The 21,732-nt window shown below is 39.9% G+C and overlaps 1 protein-coding gene across 7 annotated transcripts in view; it reads right to left on the bottom strand.

The window, feature by feature from the left end:
* LOC124869002 (nucleosome-remodeling factor subunit BPTF-like) overlaps positions 1–21,732 on the bottom strand; it is a 55,986-nt gene extending 34,254 nt beyond the window's left edge. For 2 of the 7 annotated variants that reach the window (XM_047366699.1, XM_047366700.1), the window contains exons 1-15: positions 20,910–21,730; positions 17,182–18,004; positions 11,792–11,843; positions 11,529–11,697; positions 9,550–9,804; positions 9,120–9,305; positions 8,054–8,239; positions 7,687–7,862; positions 7,338–7,517; positions 6,541–6,722; positions 6,223–6,354; positions 4,457–4,586; positions 3,922–4,057; positions 2,494–2,766; positions 133–2,170 (exon numbers count right to left, since the gene is read on the bottom strand). In XM_047366699.1, the coding sequence (XP_047222655.1) occupies positions 133–2,170; positions 2,494–2,766; positions 3,922–4,057; positions 4,457–4,586; positions 6,223–6,354; positions 6,541–6,722; positions 7,338–7,517; positions 7,687–7,862; positions 8,054–8,239; positions 9,120–9,305; positions 9,550–9,804; positions 11,529–11,697; positions 11,792–11,843; positions 17,182–18,004; positions 20,910–21,471 (5,480 nt within the window). In that variant the 5' untranslated portion in view covers positions 21,472–21,730. Of the gene's footprint in view, positions 1–132; positions 2,171–2,493; positions 2,767–3,921; positions 4,058–4,456; positions 4,587–6,222; positions 6,355–6,540; positions 6,723–7,337; positions 7,518–7,686; positions 7,863–8,053; positions 8,240–9,119; positions 9,306–9,549; positions 9,805–11,528; positions 11,698–11,791; positions 11,844–17,181; positions 18,005–20,909 lie in introns of all 7 variants that reach the window. The other 5 variants (XM_047366705.1, XM_047366701.1, XM_047366702.1 and 2 more) reach the window with 5 other exon arrangements.

Raw genomic sequence — 21,732 nt, 5'->3', positions numbered from 1 at the left:
GTTCACAAGCAAAACTGTTCTGAACTTTTTCTGAAAAATGGTGAAATGGATTGGGATGTCAGAAAAAAAGAGCTAGATCTTCAGACAGAGAACAGTAAGTTCTACTTGATAACACAAGAATAGCAGATATACCTCCAAGTGATGCCAAATGTGGGTCTGGGTGAAGGATACGGCCAGATATCCTGGGCTGGTTTGGCGTTGTAACTGAACACCGGCACCTCGCGGAATCCTCCGCGGCGCGCCAGCACCTTCAGGTCGTCATGTGGGAGAACAAAAATGCTCCTCCGACTGCTCTTGGTGATGAACTTGCGGTAAGAAGGAAGAGCTGTGTCGGAGCGCGTTTTCTTTGTGCGCGAGAATTTCAGAAGGCACACGCGTCCTTTGGTCGACAAACTGTCCTCCTGGCTCAGAGAGATGGACGACACCATAGTTTTACCACCGGCACCTGCAGCTGACTCACAGGTGCAGATCGAGTGCGTCGTCCTCTGCTCCTCCACCAACGTTTCGCTCTGGCTGTCGTCTGACAGACCATCCAGCCCGGAGCAACACACTTTGGTCACTGTTGTTTTGGTCATGCTGGAAAGGGTCGAGACTGCACTGCTCTGTGTCATTACCATGGAGACCGTAGGTACACCCGGTGTTTTCACTGACACTTTGTCTGTCCTCGTTTCCGTGGAGACTACTGTGGTGGTGGTGGAGGCTGTGGTTACCTGAGTGATGATGGTCTTGAATGGTTCCGCTGACCCGCTGTTACTGTTCTCCTCTGCAAAGCCGTCGCTGAGACTGGACTCCGCCGAGGGAATGGGAGACGGAGCCATTCTGATGATCTTCACCGCAGGAGTGTATTTGGTCTCCTCCGGATAAAAAGCCAAGGTGCTGTTGTTCTGCAGATTGCTCCTATTGTCAACTCCAAATTTGTTTGTACTGTTTTCAAGCTTTGTCATCTTCAGTGGAGGGCTGCAATCCTGGTCCAGTGTTGATATCTTTCCCTCTGCTTCAGAATACGAATATGCCCCCTTTCCTTTTAAAACAACGGTCGCGTTTACTGAGTCCAAGTCTCCGTTCACTAAAGGCTTCTGCTGTGCGCCATCTTTCAACGAGACAACCAGCCGTTGTTCCTCAGCTTTTCCGATGCTGTTCAGCTTGGACTGGGACCTGTCTGTGAGCACACCATTGTTCAAGCTGATTACAGAGTTACTCAATAAGCTTTCACTGACCAAGCCGTCATTTCCGTTTACCTGAGGCACAGGTGAAACTGGCTTGGAGGTGAGGTCACCTATCCTCCCATTGTGTCCAAAGCCCTGCAAATTTCCTTGGTTCTCCTCTGGCCCAAAGCCATTTTCCTCTGAGTGTCCAGAACTGAGAGTGTCTGAGTTTTCAGGATGAGATCCGTTTTCACTATTATTTTGGTCAAGAACACTTGCAAGTGTTGTCACAGAGTCAGACTCTGCATTCAAAGAATGTTCAGTCTTGATTACATCTGATGCAGCACAGACTGTTTGTTGTCCTAAAGAGTTATTAGCCCCCATAGCTTTTTCCTCTTGCTCATCTGGCAGTGTAACAGCTTCTTGTCCAGAACCTTCAGTGCTATTTTCTTTATGTCCTGTAGTCCTTTCCTCCAAGTTTTCCTTTAAGTCCGTGGGCATGAAGGCAGTTTTCCTTAGTGGTGAATCTTCACCTATACCTGTATTGCAACTGTTTTTGGGTGTGCAGTCTGAAACAGGGGAAGAAAAAGGGTTAAAGAGTTCAGTCAGACCCTCTCCTTCCTGTAGTCCTCCAGTTTTTGTTGCCCCTAACGTTTGTGCCATGGAAAGTTCATCTTCCACTTTCACAGCTTCCTTGTTTACAAGTTGTGTCTGTGCAAGAATATGTGGCTTAAGTGGAGACCGAGGCCGAACCGGAGTGCTTGGAGCAGGGATTGAAGAGGAAGAAACTGGCGCCGGTGCCAGTGATCTGGGTGCAGAAACCTGCTGTCTTCGCTTTTCTTCAATCATGTGCTGCTTCACTCTGCGCTCCAATAGGCTGTCCAGCTTGGAGGTCTTCACCTTCTTCTTGTAAGCAACACGGGTGAGGAAGCCCTTGCTGACGTCTACAACATCGTAGTTGAAGGGTCGCTGAGGAATGTCTAAAGGCTCCTCTTTTAGGGCAGCCTTGTCCTCCTTACTGTACTCTGCAAAAGAAAAATGTATTCACACTTCAATTCATGTTTTATTACACTTTCATTAGAATATCTTTGGATAACCAACTTAAGCATTCATTTTTCTTAAGGTAAAATAAAGTTTTTGCTTAATTTTTATCTCTAAATGACAAATGTTTAAATTGATGGAGAAGCAGCCCCTGATATGTATATTATGAGGCATATGAGAAACTCCATATGTTAACCTTACTGAAGCTGCAACAATCTGAGTTTCGCTGTTTTAGTGTGTCTGTCAAAGTGGTACCTCTAAAAGGTCACAGGTGAACACTCATAAGCTTTGGAGAGTACTACTATACTTTGTTCCTTTGACGAGGAGCCTGTAGGATCCACTTCCATCTTTACAGGCGAATCTGCTGGCTTCTTTTCTTCTTTTTCATCTTGTTCTTCATTCTTGTTTCCCTCCATCCTCTCAGTAGATTCCACATCTTCAGCAGGTTTTCTGGTGAGGTCTTTGGAGTCTCGATCCTTTGTTTCACTGCTTAAGGCAGGACCGTCCTGAGCTTCTGGTACAACTAAACTGGGCCGGCGGCTCAAGTCCAACAGGTTACATCTCTTGCCAAGTTTAGCGTCTTAAGGAAAAAAAATGAGAATGAAAGATTATTTTCTAATATATAAAAAACGGAATCGTTCAGAAAGTTTCTAAAGGTTGAACTTTAACAGCCTATCTGTTAATTAACTTAGACAAGCTTCAAAATAAGAAGTAGGAGTTATAACACCGCCATTCTTTTCAGCAAACAACCACCAAACATTCAGGCATTTTATTGGCATTTTATGTGAGACAGCAACAAAGAGTAGCCCATAACTGGAAAATTGCAGGAAAGGGATACATGATTTATTTGATTTTGTTTTCTGTACAAATGTTGCATGCATTTGCATTCAGCCTCCATTATAATGACACCCCTAAATAAAATCCAGTCCAACCAACTCCTTTCATAAATGACCTTGTTAGTTAAAACAGGCCACTGGCATGTTATTTAATTTCATTATAAATCCAGCAGCTCTCTGAAGGCACCAGAGGTTTGTTAGAGAACATTAGTGAACAAACAGCAGCAGGAAGACCAAGGAACACAGCACACAGGTCAGAGAACCATGTTCTGGAGCTTCAAGCAGGAATAAGTAATAATGCAATGTCTCGAGCTTTCAACGTCTCACAGAGGGCACCTGGAAACTTGTTATTTGGACACCTCCCAAATTTTATATTTATGGATAAGTGGGCAGATTGTTAAAACAAAGCAATGACAAGATCTCTTTACACTTTGCCACGTGGCATGTAGGAGACATCTGGAAGAAGGTGTTCTGGTTGGATAAGGACAAAACCTGACTGAGCTTCAGAAACGTCAGCCTCTAGATACAAAGAGCTGGTAGATGCAAACCCAAAAACTGTAGTTAAAGATTGTTCTAAAAAAGTTTTCACTGTGTGGGTCTAAACAAAAATGCTCAGCTTCTTTTCAAATTGTTCTTTGCTGAAAAATGTCTGAAAACTGCACATCATTTCGTCCCACTTCATATTTAAGCCCTGCTACTCTTTGTGTTAGTCTTTCACATAAAATCCTAAAACAATCTACAGAAATTTGAGGTATATTATATTGAATAAATTGAGAAAATCCAAAGTCATCAAGAAAGTGTATGAGTTTACATCCAAACAAGGTATTCATTTAGATTATTCGGAAACAATGTCAAATAAAATTGGACGTATTTGCTTAAAACAAAGACTTGTTCTCGACCTTCCAGTTCTTTGCGATAGTTGGCGTTGGTGTTTCCAGGAAGCTTTGGGAAAAACCGAGGCACATAAGTCTTACTGATGAAACTCCAACCCCCGTAGCCTGTAACACGATACTCCTCTCCCTTCTGCTTCCACACCTACGTATGGGACAAAGAAACATCAATAAAGGCAAAGCTGATCAAGTGAAATGTAAGAAAAATTCTTGGTGGAAAAGACAAGCAAAAAAAGGTTCCATACAAAGAGTTTGAATGTCCACAGATTAGCGACATATTTAGCACAAATTGCTAAGGGAAGTGACTCATCATGTGCTTGAACTTCTGTATCAAAGAGCCCCTGATGGTCATCCAGGAACAACATAGACCACATTGTTTTCTACCAGATGGACTCATTCTCCAGACATTTAAGATAAAAAGACTTGAAATCATTTTAAGCTAAAGTAGAATAAACGTACAGCTCAGAATCTTAACTAGGGTTAGAAAATCAAGATTTTAAACAACTGTCTGTACATCTGTAATTTAGGAAAACACGTTAACCACCTGGTGCTTGATTGGAAAGGTGTACTTGACCCAGGTTGCTTGTTGCATTGTCTCCTCATCTTCCAGCTTCTTTTCTCTTTTCTTCACCTTTTCTTTCTCTTCACGCTCCATGGACGTCATGCGGTTTAACCTGAAAGCATTTTCTCATTACTTCATATTAATAACCGATATGTATTTCCATCTTCACTACAAAACTTCAAACTTCCAGTGTTCCAGAGTTATCAGTGCGTTACGCTGATTCTAAAATATAAAACACTAAAGTTCACACCGCGATGTTTGGGGAGAACGAAAATGTAGTAAATGAGAGTAAAATAAGCAATGATAAAATGAAGGAAGTAGGATAGTAAACCAGAAAGGAAAGGAAAAGGAAGGAGGGACAGAAGGACAAGAAATTGATGTAGCATACAAGGAAGGGTGTGGCATAGGACACAGTGGGAAATGGAGAAAGGACACAAGAAACGACAGAAGGAAGCAATGCAGGAAAAATAAGAAAGGAAAGACAATGTAGGACACAAGGACTTCGAAAACACTAAAATCAAATTCTATACTTTTCTAGACAGCAAAAGAACCCAGTTTAATGCAGAGTATGATTTTTGCTTTGATTAAAAACGAGAACCTGATTTCATCTTCCCTTAAAGAACAATTTCAAAATGCAGTTTCTCTCACGCTTTCTTTGATATTTAGTTTTGATGCATACACCCATTTTCGGGTCCTAACCTCGTGAAATGCTGGACAATCACCTCTATGAAAGGGTCTTATGTTACAGGAGCCGTAGCAGAGGCAGAGCTGGGTGGTGCTGGTCGTGGACGTGCAATCAAAATATTATGCCTCACAGCTAGGGTGGGCCTTTGGAACGGATCTGGTTACGATCGACTTTGCCCGCTAAACTCAGGAAACCTACCCTGTGCACATGGATTGAATGCTTACTTGGTTTTTGAGGCATTTTGAAGATTTTGTCTGCTAATGTAAGAAAAAATTGGAATTTCAGTGTTGAGGTTTTCCTGTTGAGAGGATACCGTCTGAAAGTAGACTTTTCAATAACCCAGGAGATGCAACACTGAAAGATTGTTTGTGTGTCGATTTTCTGACGCTTTTAAAAACTTTTGCTCTTCTTAATGTGACGATGAGCCAGAGTGATTTTAATTAGACTACATGACCACCTGCAGAGTTGTGTGTTTTTATTGAGATTAATGAAAGATTTATACACATACCGAACCCATACAATACAGCTAGGCTTGGGTTAATTACTGAAATCTAGGTATACCATAATTTCAAAAAGTTATCCTTTCCAAACCAAAAAGTGCAGCCCCTCTGCCATCTGTTGATGTGCACTGCTGGTCAACTGGATGAAAGAGGAGTCCTCTATACTTTTCACTCACTTACAAAAAACTATTCGAGCAGCTACCCCCACTAATAAACCAGCTAATATCGTCTTATTATGCTTGTGTTACATTATAAAATGCAAAAAGGTAAAATATTCAGTGCAGTAAGCATTACAAAAATAATGGGATATATTTTATTTTTATTCCAATAAAAATACACTAATTACCTCTTGACGGTTACATTATTACAGCAGTAATAATCAAAAGGCCATATTATTTTCAGAAGCAGTGGGAATGACCGTCACTTTTCTGTGTCAAATAAAACCTGATCTGATCACATTCTACATTTTTTAGTTAATACGCCGATTCCATGAAACAGGCCACAAGAATCTGTAGTTGGACTCAGCCAGAGTCCAACTACAGACGGACAGAGGATTCATGTACCTGGTATGACCCAGTGAGTCTTTCCATACAGGCAGCATTGCCACAGGTTTGATGGCACACTCCAGAATGGCCATGGCCAGGGCAAACTCTCTGGCCTTACTGCACATCTGAACTGCTTTGATCCAGTTGGTCCTACAGAAGAAACAAAGAAACATATTTACATGATCATTAGTTTAGTTTTGCTATAAACACCCAGGTTTTGAATTTGTCTTTATTTGTACCCAAAATTCAGATTTTCAAAAAAAAAAAAAAAAGAAAAAACACTATCATTTGGAAACTAAAGAACTAGACTAATACTCAACAACATATTGTTCTTACCTGTGTGAGGCCCAGTTTGGATGCATGAAAGGAGAAGGAACATTGTTCTCAAGCTGGATGATGGTGAGTCTTAATGTGGAGATAGTCAGAACCTTAGAACCATGAATGGACCCATTCCACTTGAACTCTCCTGCTGGCGTCATACAAAACTTATGGGAGAGATGCCTCCTCTTGTCATGGTCCTGTCCAGAATAAACAATTAAATGAGAGATCCACTAATTAATCAGCCACAGATTGGAATCTGACAATCTTCTTTTTAAAGGTTCTGTTTGGTGATCAGATATTGCGTTTTATTAAACACATAAAACACAATATCCCATCGTTTTCCATCTCTAAACTGCATGTCTTTTGGTGCACCTTTTTGAGTTTAATAAAAATCAGATACATTTTAGGAACATATAATTTAGTGTATAAATGGAGATAATCCTGCAATTCCTTTTCTGAGGGATTAAACACTAAAAGCTTTTTTCAAAGAACCTGCAGAACAGTTTTCCTCTGCCACAGTCTTTAGAAAGAAAATCATAATCAGTTAAAACTATAATTAGGAGAACCGATCAGCACCCAGTTGGAGCATCTTAAAATGAATTTGAGTAAATAAGATGAAATTGGATTTAAAGCTCTGAAAGTATGAACACGGCTATGAATCATTTCTAATTTCCTAACAACTCTAATTGAGTAACATTTTAAAATAAAAATCAGAGCTGAAAAAACATTTTGAAGCAACTGAGTCTTCAGGGTTTGTGGACAGATAAAATAATGACAGGAATAAAATAAATTCTGATGTTCGTGCTACTTGCCTCTCTGTGCTGGTGCTTATTGAGGGCCAAAGCGTTGGCGCTGTACTGGTTGTGATAGACGCGGTACTTTCCCTCCTGTCCCAGCTTGAAGAACTGGCTGAGGGTTCCCTTCATCACCACCTCCTTGCTGCTCCGTGTGCTGACACGGGTGACGTCACCTTGTGCATTTACTACCAATACCTGCAGAAATCACCGATGAAATAAAGTCTTGATGCTAATACAACAACCTGCAAAGGAACTCTACAACTTTCATGAATCAAAATGTATTTTTCTTGTTGTGACATTCTAGTTTGACAACATTTTACATGGAATATTGGGTAGTGATGTTGTTGCAATGTTTGAGTCTGACCTCTTTGCCCTCCTTGAAGCCCCTGTTTGCTTCATGAACAGCAGCTGCAACCTGTTGGTTTTTTAGTTGGCTCAGCTTGCTCTCTGGGTTCCTAAGTCTCGTCACCATGCGTGTTGCTGAAGATCGTTTATTGCCACTGACTGCCATCTCGCTGTTGGTCGAGTCTTTACTGTCCCCTGGAAATGCAATAAGCAGTATAGTCAAAGAAATACAAACACAGAACTGATTTCAGAGCCCATCTATTATGAATACACAACATGTACCTAAGTACTATATAATACATTAAGATTGTAGCAAGCTTTCATCACTACAATAAGCAGTAAATTAATTTCCGTGAAAAGTATGTCTTCATAAAAAAAAAAAGGACCTGCGTCATCAAGGCTTGTGAGGGATGACTGGGACGATCTATCAGCTAAGTCTGGGGGTTCAGGACCCCTGGCAGGGACACCAATTCCTACACTGCTGTTACTGTTCTCTTCACAGGGATGAGAGGGCTGACTTAGGCTGGGGACACCGTCTCCACTGACAGGGATAGAGTCAGATGCTGGGTTTCCTGTCACAGGACAGGAAAAAAAACGTTATTAGCAATTGCATGTTTACACCGTGCAGTTACGAAATTACTCAACTAAAAATAGAATGAAAGAAAACTAAGTGCATTCAAGGGAGGAAAATATTACAAGTGAAAAACAAAACCAAAAAACTTTCCGGTCCCAGTAAAAAAAACAAGTTAGGCTTTGGCTCCCTCTGCTGGACATTCTGGGGTAATGCATAAACCCAAATATTAATAAGCAAAGAAAGAAGTCAAGTATAAACATGCTGTCTCTCACAGAAAACACGAATCAATGTTGAAATCTCTAAATTGTAAAGATTATTGTCCATTATAACTTTGCAATTTAATTTTAAAAAATCTATATTTTAACAATGTTCAATTATAGATTGGACAAAAAAAGAGACTTAAAAGCAAGAATGCTTTTTCAAAGGTTGACTGCCAGATTTGTGTGTTTGAATTTGGTACATTATAGAGAATATCGATTTGATTGTAAACCCGTGAAATGTCATAACCTTAGTAGCTCTTCCAAGAAACAATGTGATAATTAGCTGAACGTCAGAAGGACTGCGGGGGTTCCAAGGATGAAGCAAAAACTTAAAGAAATGAAATTTTGATAAATACAAAAGCCAGCCGGTGGAATGAGATTTATGTGCAACCTGACAACACTAAATGAATACAGTGTAAAAAATAGAAAAGATTAATCCCTTCCTATGTTGCAGTTTTACAGGAATTGAACCAAATTAAATTTGTTTTGTTAATAGTACAGATGAGAGCAACAACAGCTGTAAAGCATCCTCACAGAGGATAAAAAACACACAAGACAATTTTATTTCCACTGTGGTCATCCAGATGCATTAAAAAAAAGGTCATACTTCTATTGTACCTTCTGTTTTGTTTGACGCTGGCTCATAGACGCATCGCTCTATCCGAACCTCCACGGTGGAAGTCAGAAGCTTTGGAGCAGTAACGGCCAGGCCAGAGGTCAGAGCAAGGGATTGTGACGGAGAAGCAGCTGATGGGACTGATGGTATGTCCTCGACATTACTGCCTTCTTGGATAGAGGATGGAGCTTCATTTACCATAGAACAGCAGCAGCAATAGTGTGAATGTTGGTAACAAATACATGTTTAAAGTAATAAAGAACAAAATTGCTAATTTGAAAAGAATAATATGTTCACATTATCAATAAGGGAAAAATTCAGCATCTGATTAAAACCTGGGCGGCACATTTTATTCCCATTATTAGTCAGTTACTACAACCAATTTGGCCCCTATTGCTTATTTTTTTTCTTGTAAAAAATAAGAACGCTGACCTTTGCTCTTTTCTCCATCATGGTTTTCCTGTATAACCTCCTCCTTTGTCGATTCGTCTTCCGTTGTTCGATCTTTGGGCTTGCCATCCTCCTGTTCCTCATCCTTCAGCTTGGCCTCTTCATCTCCCTTCTCCAGATCTTGCTCCTCCTTCTTCTGCTTCTCTAGCCGTGCCCTCTGGGCCTCCTCGGCAGCCCGTCTCTTCACCTCCTCCAGTTCTTCCTCCTTCTTGGCTCGCAATTGCTCTAAGATTTCATCTAAGTGGAAAAGAGATAAAGGGAAGGAAATCATTTTTAAGAAACGTTCAAATTAAATTAGCTAAAAAATAAAAGCTAGTATATTTTGCTATCAGTTGGGATATAGTTGGCTCCCTATAAAAACCATCAAGAAAAAAGTTAAATTCATACTGACCAGAGCTGTACAATGTATGCAACTGCAATCATAACCATAATATCACTGCCTGCAATATTGCAGTTGCAAAGTTCTGCTTGGATGCCGGGGGACTGTTTGTTTCTCAAATTTAATGCAGAAAATTTCTGACAAAATACAAACCAAAAACAAGCCCCGAAAGCTAGAGGAAATAACCTTTTAAATTATTTTCTTTTGTCAAATTGCACTTCTGTGAAGCTATGTTTGTGGTGAGGTGGATCAATGCAGCTTGTTTTTGTATGCATCATAAGGGGAAACAAGATTTAGGTCTACTTTAAAACTGAACCTTGATGCTCATCTGATAATAGTCAGATGTGCTAGTTTCCACTCATTTTGTCGCATCAAGTTACCACCACTTTGAGTCCAGTGTCATTTCCAGCATCCGCTTCAAGCGAAATTACAGTCATAAAAAATATATCTCTGCTTCACAAGCAAATAAGGTTAAAAATAATTGCACATGGGGTATTGGTGAGTATACAGAAATAAAAAAATAGTAAGGCATTCAATGGAATCAGAAAGTGAAAGATTAGATTCATATTAGGGCATGAGCAAGGTTGATTGCTATGACCAGGCTATCTGTGACTGGGTGGGATTAGGGATGGGTACCTTTCACATTTGAACCGATAACATACCAATACCATACCTGGGAATCGATACCTGTACTCAACGGTACCAGTTTCAATACTTTTGTGTCTGTTTATGTGATGATAAATATTAATTTGTTTAATAATAAAATCTCAAAAAGTGTTCAATTTAACATATTTTTTCTCAATATATAAACTTTAATGAATATATCAAAACAACATCCAACTGTTATTGTAACATCTCAGTTGTTTCAAACATTTCTTCAACATTAAAACCCTTAACTGACTTTGCTGTGTAATGCAGAAATTAAAACCCAGCCGTGTTGCTGGCTGCAGACGAGTCGCTAACGAATGCAGGCGTGCAAACGGTGCTGAATGCAGGACGAAAATTGCCTCTTCAGCCTTGACAAAAATCTTGTGCTTAACCAGGTCAGTGTATAAACACACACACTCAGAAGAATATAGCGGCGCGCCCCCCGTGAATACGCTGCAAGTGCTTCCTCAGATTAGAAGTATTCCCGCCGCAGGTCTTGCACATTGCATCACAATTATTGCAGCGAGCGTCATCTGCACTGCATTTTAAAAAGTGGAGACATACTTTCAAGCGCGTTCTATCAGCCACGCTTTGTTGACGGTACCAGCGGCTACTGACGTCATCACACTCTTGTGCGTACAATGCTGTGTTCGTGTCCGGCATGGAAATTCGCCCACTCTTCCACTCCTTCTGTGTCACAATGAAGCGTTTAGGTACTGAAATGTGGTACCGTTTGATACATGAATCTGTACTCGGTAGTACCAACGGAATACGGTCGGTACCTATAAAAGTACCGAATTCGGTACCCATCCCTAGGTGGGATTCAGGAGCACCGGCATACAAGCATGCAGAGGAAGGGGATGAGAGAGCACACAATACCACAAGGAGAAAAAAAAAGGTTGGCACTAACTTAAAAGAATTTCACGTTATATACCATTTGCAGCAGTGAGAAAACACTTGTTGTTGCCACGAGACTTGTTGGTTAGGTCTTCGGTGATATCCATATGAGTGTGCACCTCATCCCGTATCTCCTCAAGGGCTGCATACAGATCGGCCTCCCAGTATTCTTTATCCAAGCGATCTATCAGCTCAGCCAGTTGGACCTGGGATAGACAGTGTATGCACAATTTAAACACAATGGCTTCCTTGGTAAAAACAAGTGTGAACATATTTACAAGGGAAAAAAGGAACCTCTACCTTAGTGCTGTAGTACCAGATGGCTTTGTCTTCTTGCTCACCGTCCTCCTCACTGTAGGTGACAGATCAGATTAGAAAAAAGTCAAATAAAAGTAGACATTTTTTTAGTTTTAAAGAGTCCTGCTTCATGCTGCTGAATGTAATATTTTTTTTCTTCTTATTATTATTGTTGTTATTGAAATTAGGTGAAGTCTCAAAAGGTCATGGTGGAAGTCAAGGCTCCTTTTTTTTTCCTACATAATGCTTGTTACGGTACCATTTCCCTTGTAATATTAACATAACGAAGAGATTAGCAGTAGCATGATATAGAATCCAATGAGCCTGTATTGAATTTCCAATTTCTCCATTGATCTTAACAACTAGAGATGAAACAATCTGGCTTTTCCTGGCTGATTACGGGTTATCTTAAAGGCCTGCTCATAGATTTATAACATATTAATTAGACTAAATTGAGTAGCAAGTTCTTTGACATAGGCAGTAGTTTTAAATCCAATAGAACATGAATTATAAAATTAATGCAATTTCTACATTAAAGCTTACATTGCTAAATAAACAAATGTTGGATGGTGCATTAATGGACAAACAGAAGTCGAGGTTCTCAGTTTTGGTGTATTTACTACAAAAAAAAATATATATATATATTTATATCTTACATTTTAGTACTTGCTGTTTGTTTTTACTAATCACCGATCAGAGCAATTAAATGGAAAATTGTCTGATTCTGATCTCTAGTCACAACAGTATTACTTTGATCAGCTGCTGGGGTATGAGATAACAAAAGGATGTACAAATATGTCAAATTTAGGAAGAAAATACTATAAAAAAAAAAAAAAAAGATGCTTCTCCACAGATAAACAAACTGCCTCAAAAAGGCATGGCGATCAGTGAACTACTGGAGGCAGATCACTGAAAGAAAAAGAAACCTCAGCTGGTAAAGTCAACATTAACTTTCTGACATCTATTAACGCATCCGTAAACAGAGTCAGGAACCATTATCTCCATACAAATAATCAGTATGGCCATCCTGAACTGATGCACCACATGCAGAAAAACAAAGAGAGGGTGAAAAGGATGTAATCAACCTTGGGTCAGTCTTAATAGAAGATACTGCATTTCTACTTGGCTCTGGAAAAAAAAGTCTACTAGGTTTTGATGCTAATAAAATGTAAAATTAAACAAGGCCCTCTTAGTGTAGAACACCACAATGTACAGTGGCACTACAAGGCGGTATCCCTAAACTAGAGTTATATACAGTAAATCTGGAAAAGACATTATGTTTTTGCTGTTTACATCACACTTTACATTAGCACTCTTCTCCGGTTTGAGTCCAGACTAAACTATTTAGCAAGGACCGAAACATGACATCTCTGAAGTGTTCACTCAGCCCTCCAAATCTCAAAGGATTTTCTTAAACAAATATAATTCCCTAAAATATACAGTACACAAAAACTATTACTGATGTAACAGAAAATGTTCCCAGCCCCGGTCAGAGAGGTTTAAGTGGCGAAATGGGGGAGAAACTCAATACTTAGTCGGTGGCCGCAGAGTTATAATTGATCGGTGTAATGCGTATTGACCGTAAGGCAAGTAAAATAAATATGCTACTGTATTCCTAAACAACTGCAGGAATCAGTACGGTCTAATTAGCAGGCCTCCTCAAGCCTATGTAAGGACATGCACAAACAAATACACATCGTCTCACAAGCTTTTTTATATAAACACTTTTCCATGTAAATATAACTGCAGGTTCAGAAGTAAGAGTGCACAGTTTGGGTCAACCCTTAAGCTACCTTAATGAATGTTAGCTTGTTTAATGGGTTCACATCTGACGGTTTACTCCACTGATTGTCTGCCATTGCTGAACCAGCACAAACCCCATCTGTGACTGCCCAACACAGATATCCATTTGTAACACATGCCATCTATACTGCTGATGACCATGCAATGTTAACAATGATGGCAAGGTGCACCAATTGTGTTTAAGCATAGAGTCAAGTAAGGCTGCACAATATATGGTTATGTTGTCCTCGTCGCAAGAACAGTGAGTGCAATATTCATGTCGCAAAGGACTGATTGGAGTGCAATAATTGATGCTTAATATATAGAACTTGCATTTTACATGCTAATGTAATATTTAGCCAGTTGATAGAGTCTCACGGCAGAAAGAAGTAGACATAAATCGCATTGGAAATCAGCGTCGCAATATTTACAAATATTATCACCACAAGATCTTCTAATATAGTGCAGCCCTAAACCCAAGCAGTTCTATTTCTGCCCTGAATGTCACTTGAGGCACGGACGTGCTTAACTTTGCAACAACAACGTTACTAAATGTACTGTCTATACATAAACCTTGCTTTGAATTCCATGATATTCAGTGAAATGTAAATAAATGGTCTCCCATTCATCAAATGCAAGAACTCACCTCATTTTCCTACTATAAACACATCAGCCAACATAGGGTATTTTGATGCACCTCTTTTTAACTCTAATAAAAAGCAGAAGAAGGTTTGGGAAATATGCATAGATAGTAACAGTTTTCTGTTTGATTCAAAACTCCTCCTACCTAAGAACCTGCAGTGCAATATTTCTCATTTATTAATAGTGTCTACAAATATTGGAATTGATCTGACCTCAAGGTAAACAGACTATCCTATTGGCCAGAAAACTATGAGAAGCTTACAAAACTAAAGCAAACTGAGAATCTTGCCTCAAACACATTTGCTCCGATCTCAATTTACAACCTGAAAAATCACGAATTTCCACAAAACAAATGGATTTTAGGCAGTAAATACAGTAAAACAAACAAAAACACATAAAAACACACAGTTAAGCACAACATTACAGGTCCTTCTCAAAATATTAGCATATTGTGATAAAGTTCATTATTTTCCATAATGTCATGATGAAAATTTAACATTCATATATTTTAGATTCATTGCACATTAACTGAAATATTTCAGGTCTTTTATTGTCTTAATACGGATGATCTTGGCATACAGCTCATGAAAACCCAAAATTCCTATCTCACACAATTAGCATATCATTAAAAGGGTCTCTAAACGAGCTATGAACCTAATCATCTGAATCAACAAGTTAACTCTAAACACCTGCAAAAGATTCCTGAGGCCTTTAAAACTCCCAGCCTGGTTCATCACTCAAAACCCCAATCATGGGTAAGACTGCCGACCTGACTGCTGTCCAGAAGGCCACTATTGACACCCTCAAGCAAGAGGGTAAGACACAGAAAGAAATTTCTGAACGAATAGGCTGTTCCCAGAGTGCTGTATCAAGGCACCTCAGTGGGAAGTCTGTGGGAAGGAAAAAGTGTGGCAGAAAACGCTGCACAACGAGAAGAGGTGACCGGACCCTGAGGAAGATTGTGGAGAAGGGCCGATTCCAGACCTTGGGGGACCTGCGGAAGCAGTGGACTGAGTCTGGAGTAGAAACATCCAGAGCCACCGTGCACAGGCGTGTGCAGGAAATGGGCTACAGGTGCCGCATTCCCCAGGTCAAGCCACTTTTGAACCAGAAACAGCGGCAGAAGCGCCTGACCTGGGCTACAGAGAAGCAGCACTGGACTGTTGCTCAGTGGTCCAAAGTACTTTTTTCGGGTGAAAGCAAATTCTGCATGTCATTCGGAAATCAAGGTGCCAGAGTCTGGAGGAAGACTGGGGAGAAGGAAATGCCAAAAGTCCAGTGTCAAGTACCCACAGTCAGTGATGGTCTGGGGTGCCGAGTCAGCTGCTGGTGTTGGTCCACTGTGTTTTATCAAGGGCAGGGTCAATGCAGCTAGCTATCAGGAGATTTTGGAGCACTTCATGCTTCAATCTGCTGAAAAGCTTTATGGAGATGAAGATTTCATTTTTCAGCACGACCTGGCACCTGCTCACAGTGCCAAAACCACTGGTAAATGGTTTACTGACCATGGTATCACTGTGCTCAATTGGCCTGTCAACTCTCCTGACCTGAACCCCATAGAGAATCTGTGGGATATTGTGAAGAGAACGTTGAGAGACTCAAGACCCAACACTCTGGATGAGCTAAAGGCCGCTATCGAAGCATCCTGGGCCTCCATAAGACCTCAGCAGTGCCACAGGCTGATTGCCTCCATGCCACGCCACATTGAAGCAGTCATTTCTGCAAAAGGATTCCCGACCAAGTATTGAGTGCATAACTGTACATGATTATTTGAAGGTTGACGTTTTTTGTATTAAAAACACTTTTCTTTTTTGGTCGGATGAAATATGCTAATTTTGTGAGATAGGAATTTTGGGTTTTCATGAGCTGTATGCCACAATCATCCGTATTAAGACAATAAAAGACCTGAAATATTTCAGTTAGTGTGCAATGAATCTAAAATATATGAATGTTAAATTTTCATCATGACATTATGGAAAATAATGAACTTTATCACAATATGCTAATATTTTGAGAAGGACCTGTATACACACCCTTGGAAGATTTAAGTTTCAACGTAAATAGAATCATTTCAATGCTCAGAACATCGCATTTTAATAATAAAATCTTTAAATAAAAATGCATTTGCTGCATGTTGTAAGGTGAAATTGTATAAAACATTTGTAAAAACATCAACAATGCTTTGGTGAAGCTAAAACTATGCCACTCGAGAAGTTCTGGATAGAGCACATTTACAAAGGTTTTTCATCTAAAATGCAAAACATCTATTTTTTTGTACAGTTTTTGCTCAATTACTGCTCTGAGTTGTTTGTTCTTTTAGCACAAGACATGTTTCAGTCTTAAAGTAATCTTTTATTGTAATTAATTTTATTTAAACATGTTTATTCTGACACAAGTAATACTAACGTATTGGAGTGGCCAGTCAAAGCGCAGACTTGACTCTGATAGAGAATCTGTGGAGAGAGCTCCCTGGAGGCATTCACCAGTGGAAACATGCAAAAAGGTGGTGAACGTTTAACAGAACGGTTTAGTTGCTGTACAGTAACTAAACCGTACAGATCTGTACAGTAAGGGTTTAAATACTTTTCAACAAGCCCTTTCTGATAAAATGTAAATTAAAATCAAAACAATTATTTTCAAAATAATTATCTTCTGACAGATGTTTGTCTCATTCCCTATCAAAAACAAAGTTCTTGGTTAAATGAAAATAATTTAAAATCAAAGTCTGCCAGCAGTCTGAATAATGTTGGGATTAACTGTACAAATAGATAAAATGGGCATTTTTTGTATTTTGAATATTTTTTTTGTCTGCTATCCAATTTATTTTTGCACGCAGTACTTATGAATAACTTTGATGTACTGAAATTCAATTTCCAACGTAAACACTGCAAAGATTTAATCACCCTGAATTCTGAATCCTATGCAAATTTAGAAAAGAGATCAAATCTATAACTATGCTATGAACTTACACAACAATCCGGCGATTCAAGAACCAGTATTTACGATGCTGTCGGTCAAAGCCAATTGGTAGCTGACGGAGAAAGGGCTTGGTCTTCTGCAATTCAGGAATGCAGTCTGCAACACCTGGTACCTTATGTGCCACACAAACCTCACACTGCCACTCGTCCTCTGGCACTTCCTGCAAAGGCGGCTTCACACACTCCAAATGATAAACAGCCGAACATGTCTCGCAGCAGAGCAGATCACCAAGTCGATGGCACACCCTGCAGTGGTCATCGTAGGCGACCACCCCTTCCGACATAAGCTCCTCACGGGCGATGTTAGTCGCCAGGAAATGGTCCACCAAAAACTGGAGAACTTTAATTTTGCTTTCCAATGTCTCATATGGGTAATCCTCATTCTCCAGGAAGGGCAAAATGTGGCGGTATTCTAAGTCACTCTCACAGTACGCCCGGACCACTTCTGGCCAGGTCATACAGTCCACAAAATACAGAGTGGAGTTAACGGAGTCCTTCACGTCAGCGGGACCAAACGTGGTGTTGGATGTGTCCTCCTCTCTGAGAATAGCTTTGAGCAATGAGATGTGGGTCTCTGCCAGCAATGTACACTGCTCTTGGCTGGCCAGGGCTGCACAGAAATCCTCAAAACGGAACTGGGAGAGACGCAACACAGTGCCAAAGTTGCGTAGGACCTCATAGACAGCAGACACATTGAGAAGCTGTGAGGTAGGAACCAGGAGGTCCTCAGAGGACTTGGGAAGCTCTAAGGGAGGAATGTCCTTTGCCTCTAGAAGGGGAGAGCGTGGTCGCAGAGCACGACTCCTTTTCGGGCCTGCAATGAGTAATAAGAAAGGAGTCAGGAGGAAGAATGGTAGCACACAACACAATACAAAGCAAAACTTATTAACCACTGCCACATATGAATGCTCCTGGTCTACTCTTTATACAAACTGCAAAATCAATTAGTGATGCCCTTAGCTTTAATTGCATTTCAATCAACAATTAAACATAAAAAAAGAATAAATTAATCAAAATGACTCACCTTAAAATATTCAACAATGTGTCATGAAAGGCAAACAGAAAACTGAGAAGAATTAGCTTTTCAGATACAGGCAAATCCTATCGCTGTTACTAAAAATCAAAAACAAACAACTAAATTATTTTAGTTATTATTTTCCAAGTCAGGGTCCTGATCAGCTGTGTTACCAAGCAGTTGAGATGATTTAAAAGCCTAATTTTATCTATCATCTTAGTGCAAGCTGGACTAAAAATATACTGGGTGTTATGGATGAGCAAACTTACATCACAGAAAAGGTGACAAGGAAGAGAAAGTAAGAGGAACAAAGGAACATTATGCCAAACAAGCTGTAGCACAACAATTATTTTCTATGCCATGTCTTGTCTATACATTGCAAAAGACAAATGTGTGCCTCAACACAAGGTTTGAGTAGTGGTCTTATGTCTAACAAATATACAAATTAAGGCAAACACCTGATTTTGAGTAATCACAAACTATGACTAAGCTTAATCATCAAATAAGCTTGCAGGAGCACACTTATTCATCAGCCTCCCTTTGTTTCTGCAGGTTAAGTACATTCAACAGGTGTAGTGTAATCTGAGTATTCACTATAGACTTTGTGCATCTGTGTACACTGTGTCAAGTACATTTCTGGACACAGTCAAGGCCAACAGACAAATAAAAGTTAGGTTCAAAATTATTGAAAACCTTGGGAAATTTAGATATAAACTTTTTCCCGGTTGTAAATGACAGCTACAGCCCAAAGGTAAGACAATGTGCAAGAGGTACATTGCTTCCCAGTTGTAATTTACATAAAAATATGGCAAGTCAAAAATGATATTCTCAATAATCAGTGGAAAGGTGTTTATTGGCATTACAACAATAAAGCGCTTCTTCTAATTCCTGACTAAAACTTTTTGTTGTCTCCACTGATATTGCTGACTCTTCATCTTTTGCCTCCATGTCTTTGGGGTTGGAAGGTCTCTTTGCCATCGCCCCAGCATTTAGCTCCCTCTGTCGATTTTGTTTCAGATTATAGCTGGGATTCTCACCGAGTTACTCCATAACATTAAAAGTACTTTCAGCCAAAAAAAAAAAAAAAAAAAAAAGGAAACATAAAGGGTTACTTAAAATCTGAATCTGCTAGGTGTATGAATAATGGCTGTCTGTCAACTATCTTTAAGTAGAAAAAAAAGATTTGCAAATGCATTTAAATTTTCCTTTTTTTTTTTTAAACCGGACAGTCACATTGGAACCGGAGAGGAATGTGTGTTATCCCCGAACCCTTTAAAAAGCATCTAAGCATGACCAGAATGTAATGAAGTGTGACATGCGGATTATATATATATTTTTTTTAAATCTCATGTTTATTAAAGATTTATTAAAATAACTATTTATATTTTTTAGAGGATGAGAGATTCAAAAGTCAGAACTAGTCTGATGGAACGTTGTATTTTTATTTATGGGATTAATCCATGGAAAATAATCGCTCTAAACAAACCAAAAGAGAATGGATTAAGTTTATTTTTTATTAAAGAATCAAATATAGTATGCTGCCAAGATATTATGAAATATATTGCCTTAGAGAGGGCCGTATTATTATTATAAAATATTAGATTTTATTTCCTTATTGCTTGCTTTCTCCAAAGAGGTATGATTATTGTCCCATATCTCATGTTTAGTTTATCATGTTTTAGCAAATAGATTTTTTTAGAGAAGGTTTAGATTATATATGATTTCTACTCCATCTAATAAATGTTTTGTCTTTTTGGTTCATATTAAAAAGTGTTATATTTACTTTATCTGTTATTGCATGAAATAAATGTAATTAATTAAATAAATAAATATAAGATTCAGGTCACAAAAAAAGTTGCAGAATGATCTAATATCAAAATCATGATGTGGAATTACTTGCTGCGGTTGTATTAGTAAATACAATGTACCATATTACATAAAATAGTGTGAAATTATTTATGAGATGAATTTATTAAACTGAGTGTCCATAACTACCTACGTGAAACAAGCAAGCTTTTACACATCACTATGGTAACAGCCTCATAAATTTGGAGTTGACACAGGTGAAAAAGGTGCCAATCCTTACATAAATCATGTCTAGAATCAAGCAGTCTTAAATGAAAAGTGTCAACTAAAACTAAGTTGGTAGCAGTGTGTACGTTTACAGAGTCTGCAAATTATTTTATTTTATTTATTTTTTTACTTGCAACACCTGTTTTGCAAACTCTAATTTAAAAAGCTGTATCAAGAACCGTAAATTCATTTATCTGGAAACTAAACCTAGAAATAACGCCGCCCAGAGTACAAATGGGATGCAAAAGTAGGAATTTCAACACATACAGGGATCGATAAAATTCATAGAAAGTGTCCGAGAGTTCATACATCCTGTCTCTTCACGCTTATGTAAACTAATTAAAGACAAAGCGCGAGCAAATCTTCAGTAAAAACAGCACGAGCACGCTTCAAAACAAAAACAAACGTGCTGATCTGACAAAAGTTGAAAATGCAGAAGCCCCTTGGAGCATGGGTCAGATCTCCAACATAGCGCACCGTAAAGCACACGGTAAACAAAGGCCTGTTTCTGAGTGCCAGCTCCATTTTGAACAATGCGGCTTCGTTTCTGTTTTGAGCTAAAAATAAATATTGCACTTTAGGTGCTGCAAACGTGCTTTGCTTAACTGCGTGCACTTGCAGACCGACGTACCTGGGGTGCTTCCAAGCGTGCTGTGGCTTCTGAAACTACTCTCAGTACAGTAGCTGGCATCCTCATCATCTGGTAGGTCCTCCAGATAGTCAGAGCCGTTTCCCAAGGCCTCCTCATCTTCAAGATCCGACGACGGATTGTCGTTCAATTCGTCTTCGTCAGACCGGTAGCTTAAATTATCATCCTCCTCGTCGCTGTTGTCGTCGTAGACCACCTTAGTTTGAGGTCGCCTCACTCCGCCTCTACTGCCTCGGCCACCTCTGGACCCCCTGCCTCTGCCTCTGCCCCGCGATGCCGCTGAAGCCGCCGTGATGGAGGCTCCAACTTTCCTTCGGCCCCGCGACGAATGAAAGTTCTCTCGGCCAGAGATATCAGTATCCACCTCCACGGATCCGATGCTGCAAACACCGCCACTTCCTCCCCGCCCCCGGCCCCGTCCTCTGCCTCTTCCCCGTCCACGCATCCCTCTGGTCCTGCCACCCCGGGATCCCCGGACTGGCCCGGGTGAGCTTTCCCGCATCACGGCTGCTTGTTTGGGCGGCCTTCCTCTTCTCCCCCTCATTGTAGGAAAGAAGCTCCTATGTTCCGCTTCAATCTCGGTGCTCGAATCAGCAGCACACACCAGAGAAAACGGGGAGGAAGAAAACAACGGGTCCGGCGAAGGTTCCCAATAGGTCCCCACAGAGTCCCGGTCTCAGTTTAAAGATGGAAAGCTCAAACTGAATGGCCGGTGTCCCGCTCTGAGTCGCCTGCAGACGCCATTTTTCTTCTCGACTCTCCCTCCGTTGAAAACACAGCAGGCCTCAAAACTGCGTGAAGTTAC

Source organism: Girardinichthys multiradiatus, chromosome 5 (genome assembly GCF_021462225.1).
Source record: "Girardinichthys multiradiatus isolate DD_20200921_A chromosome 5, DD_fGirMul_XY1, whole genome shotgun sequence".
Classification (NCBI taxonomy): Eukaryota; Metazoa; Chordata; class Actinopteri; order Cyprinodontiformes; family Goodeidae; genus Girardinichthys; species Girardinichthys multiradiatus.
The sequence above is the reverse complement of the archived record's forward strand: the minus strand, read 5'-3'. Positions and strand labels throughout refer to the sequence as shown.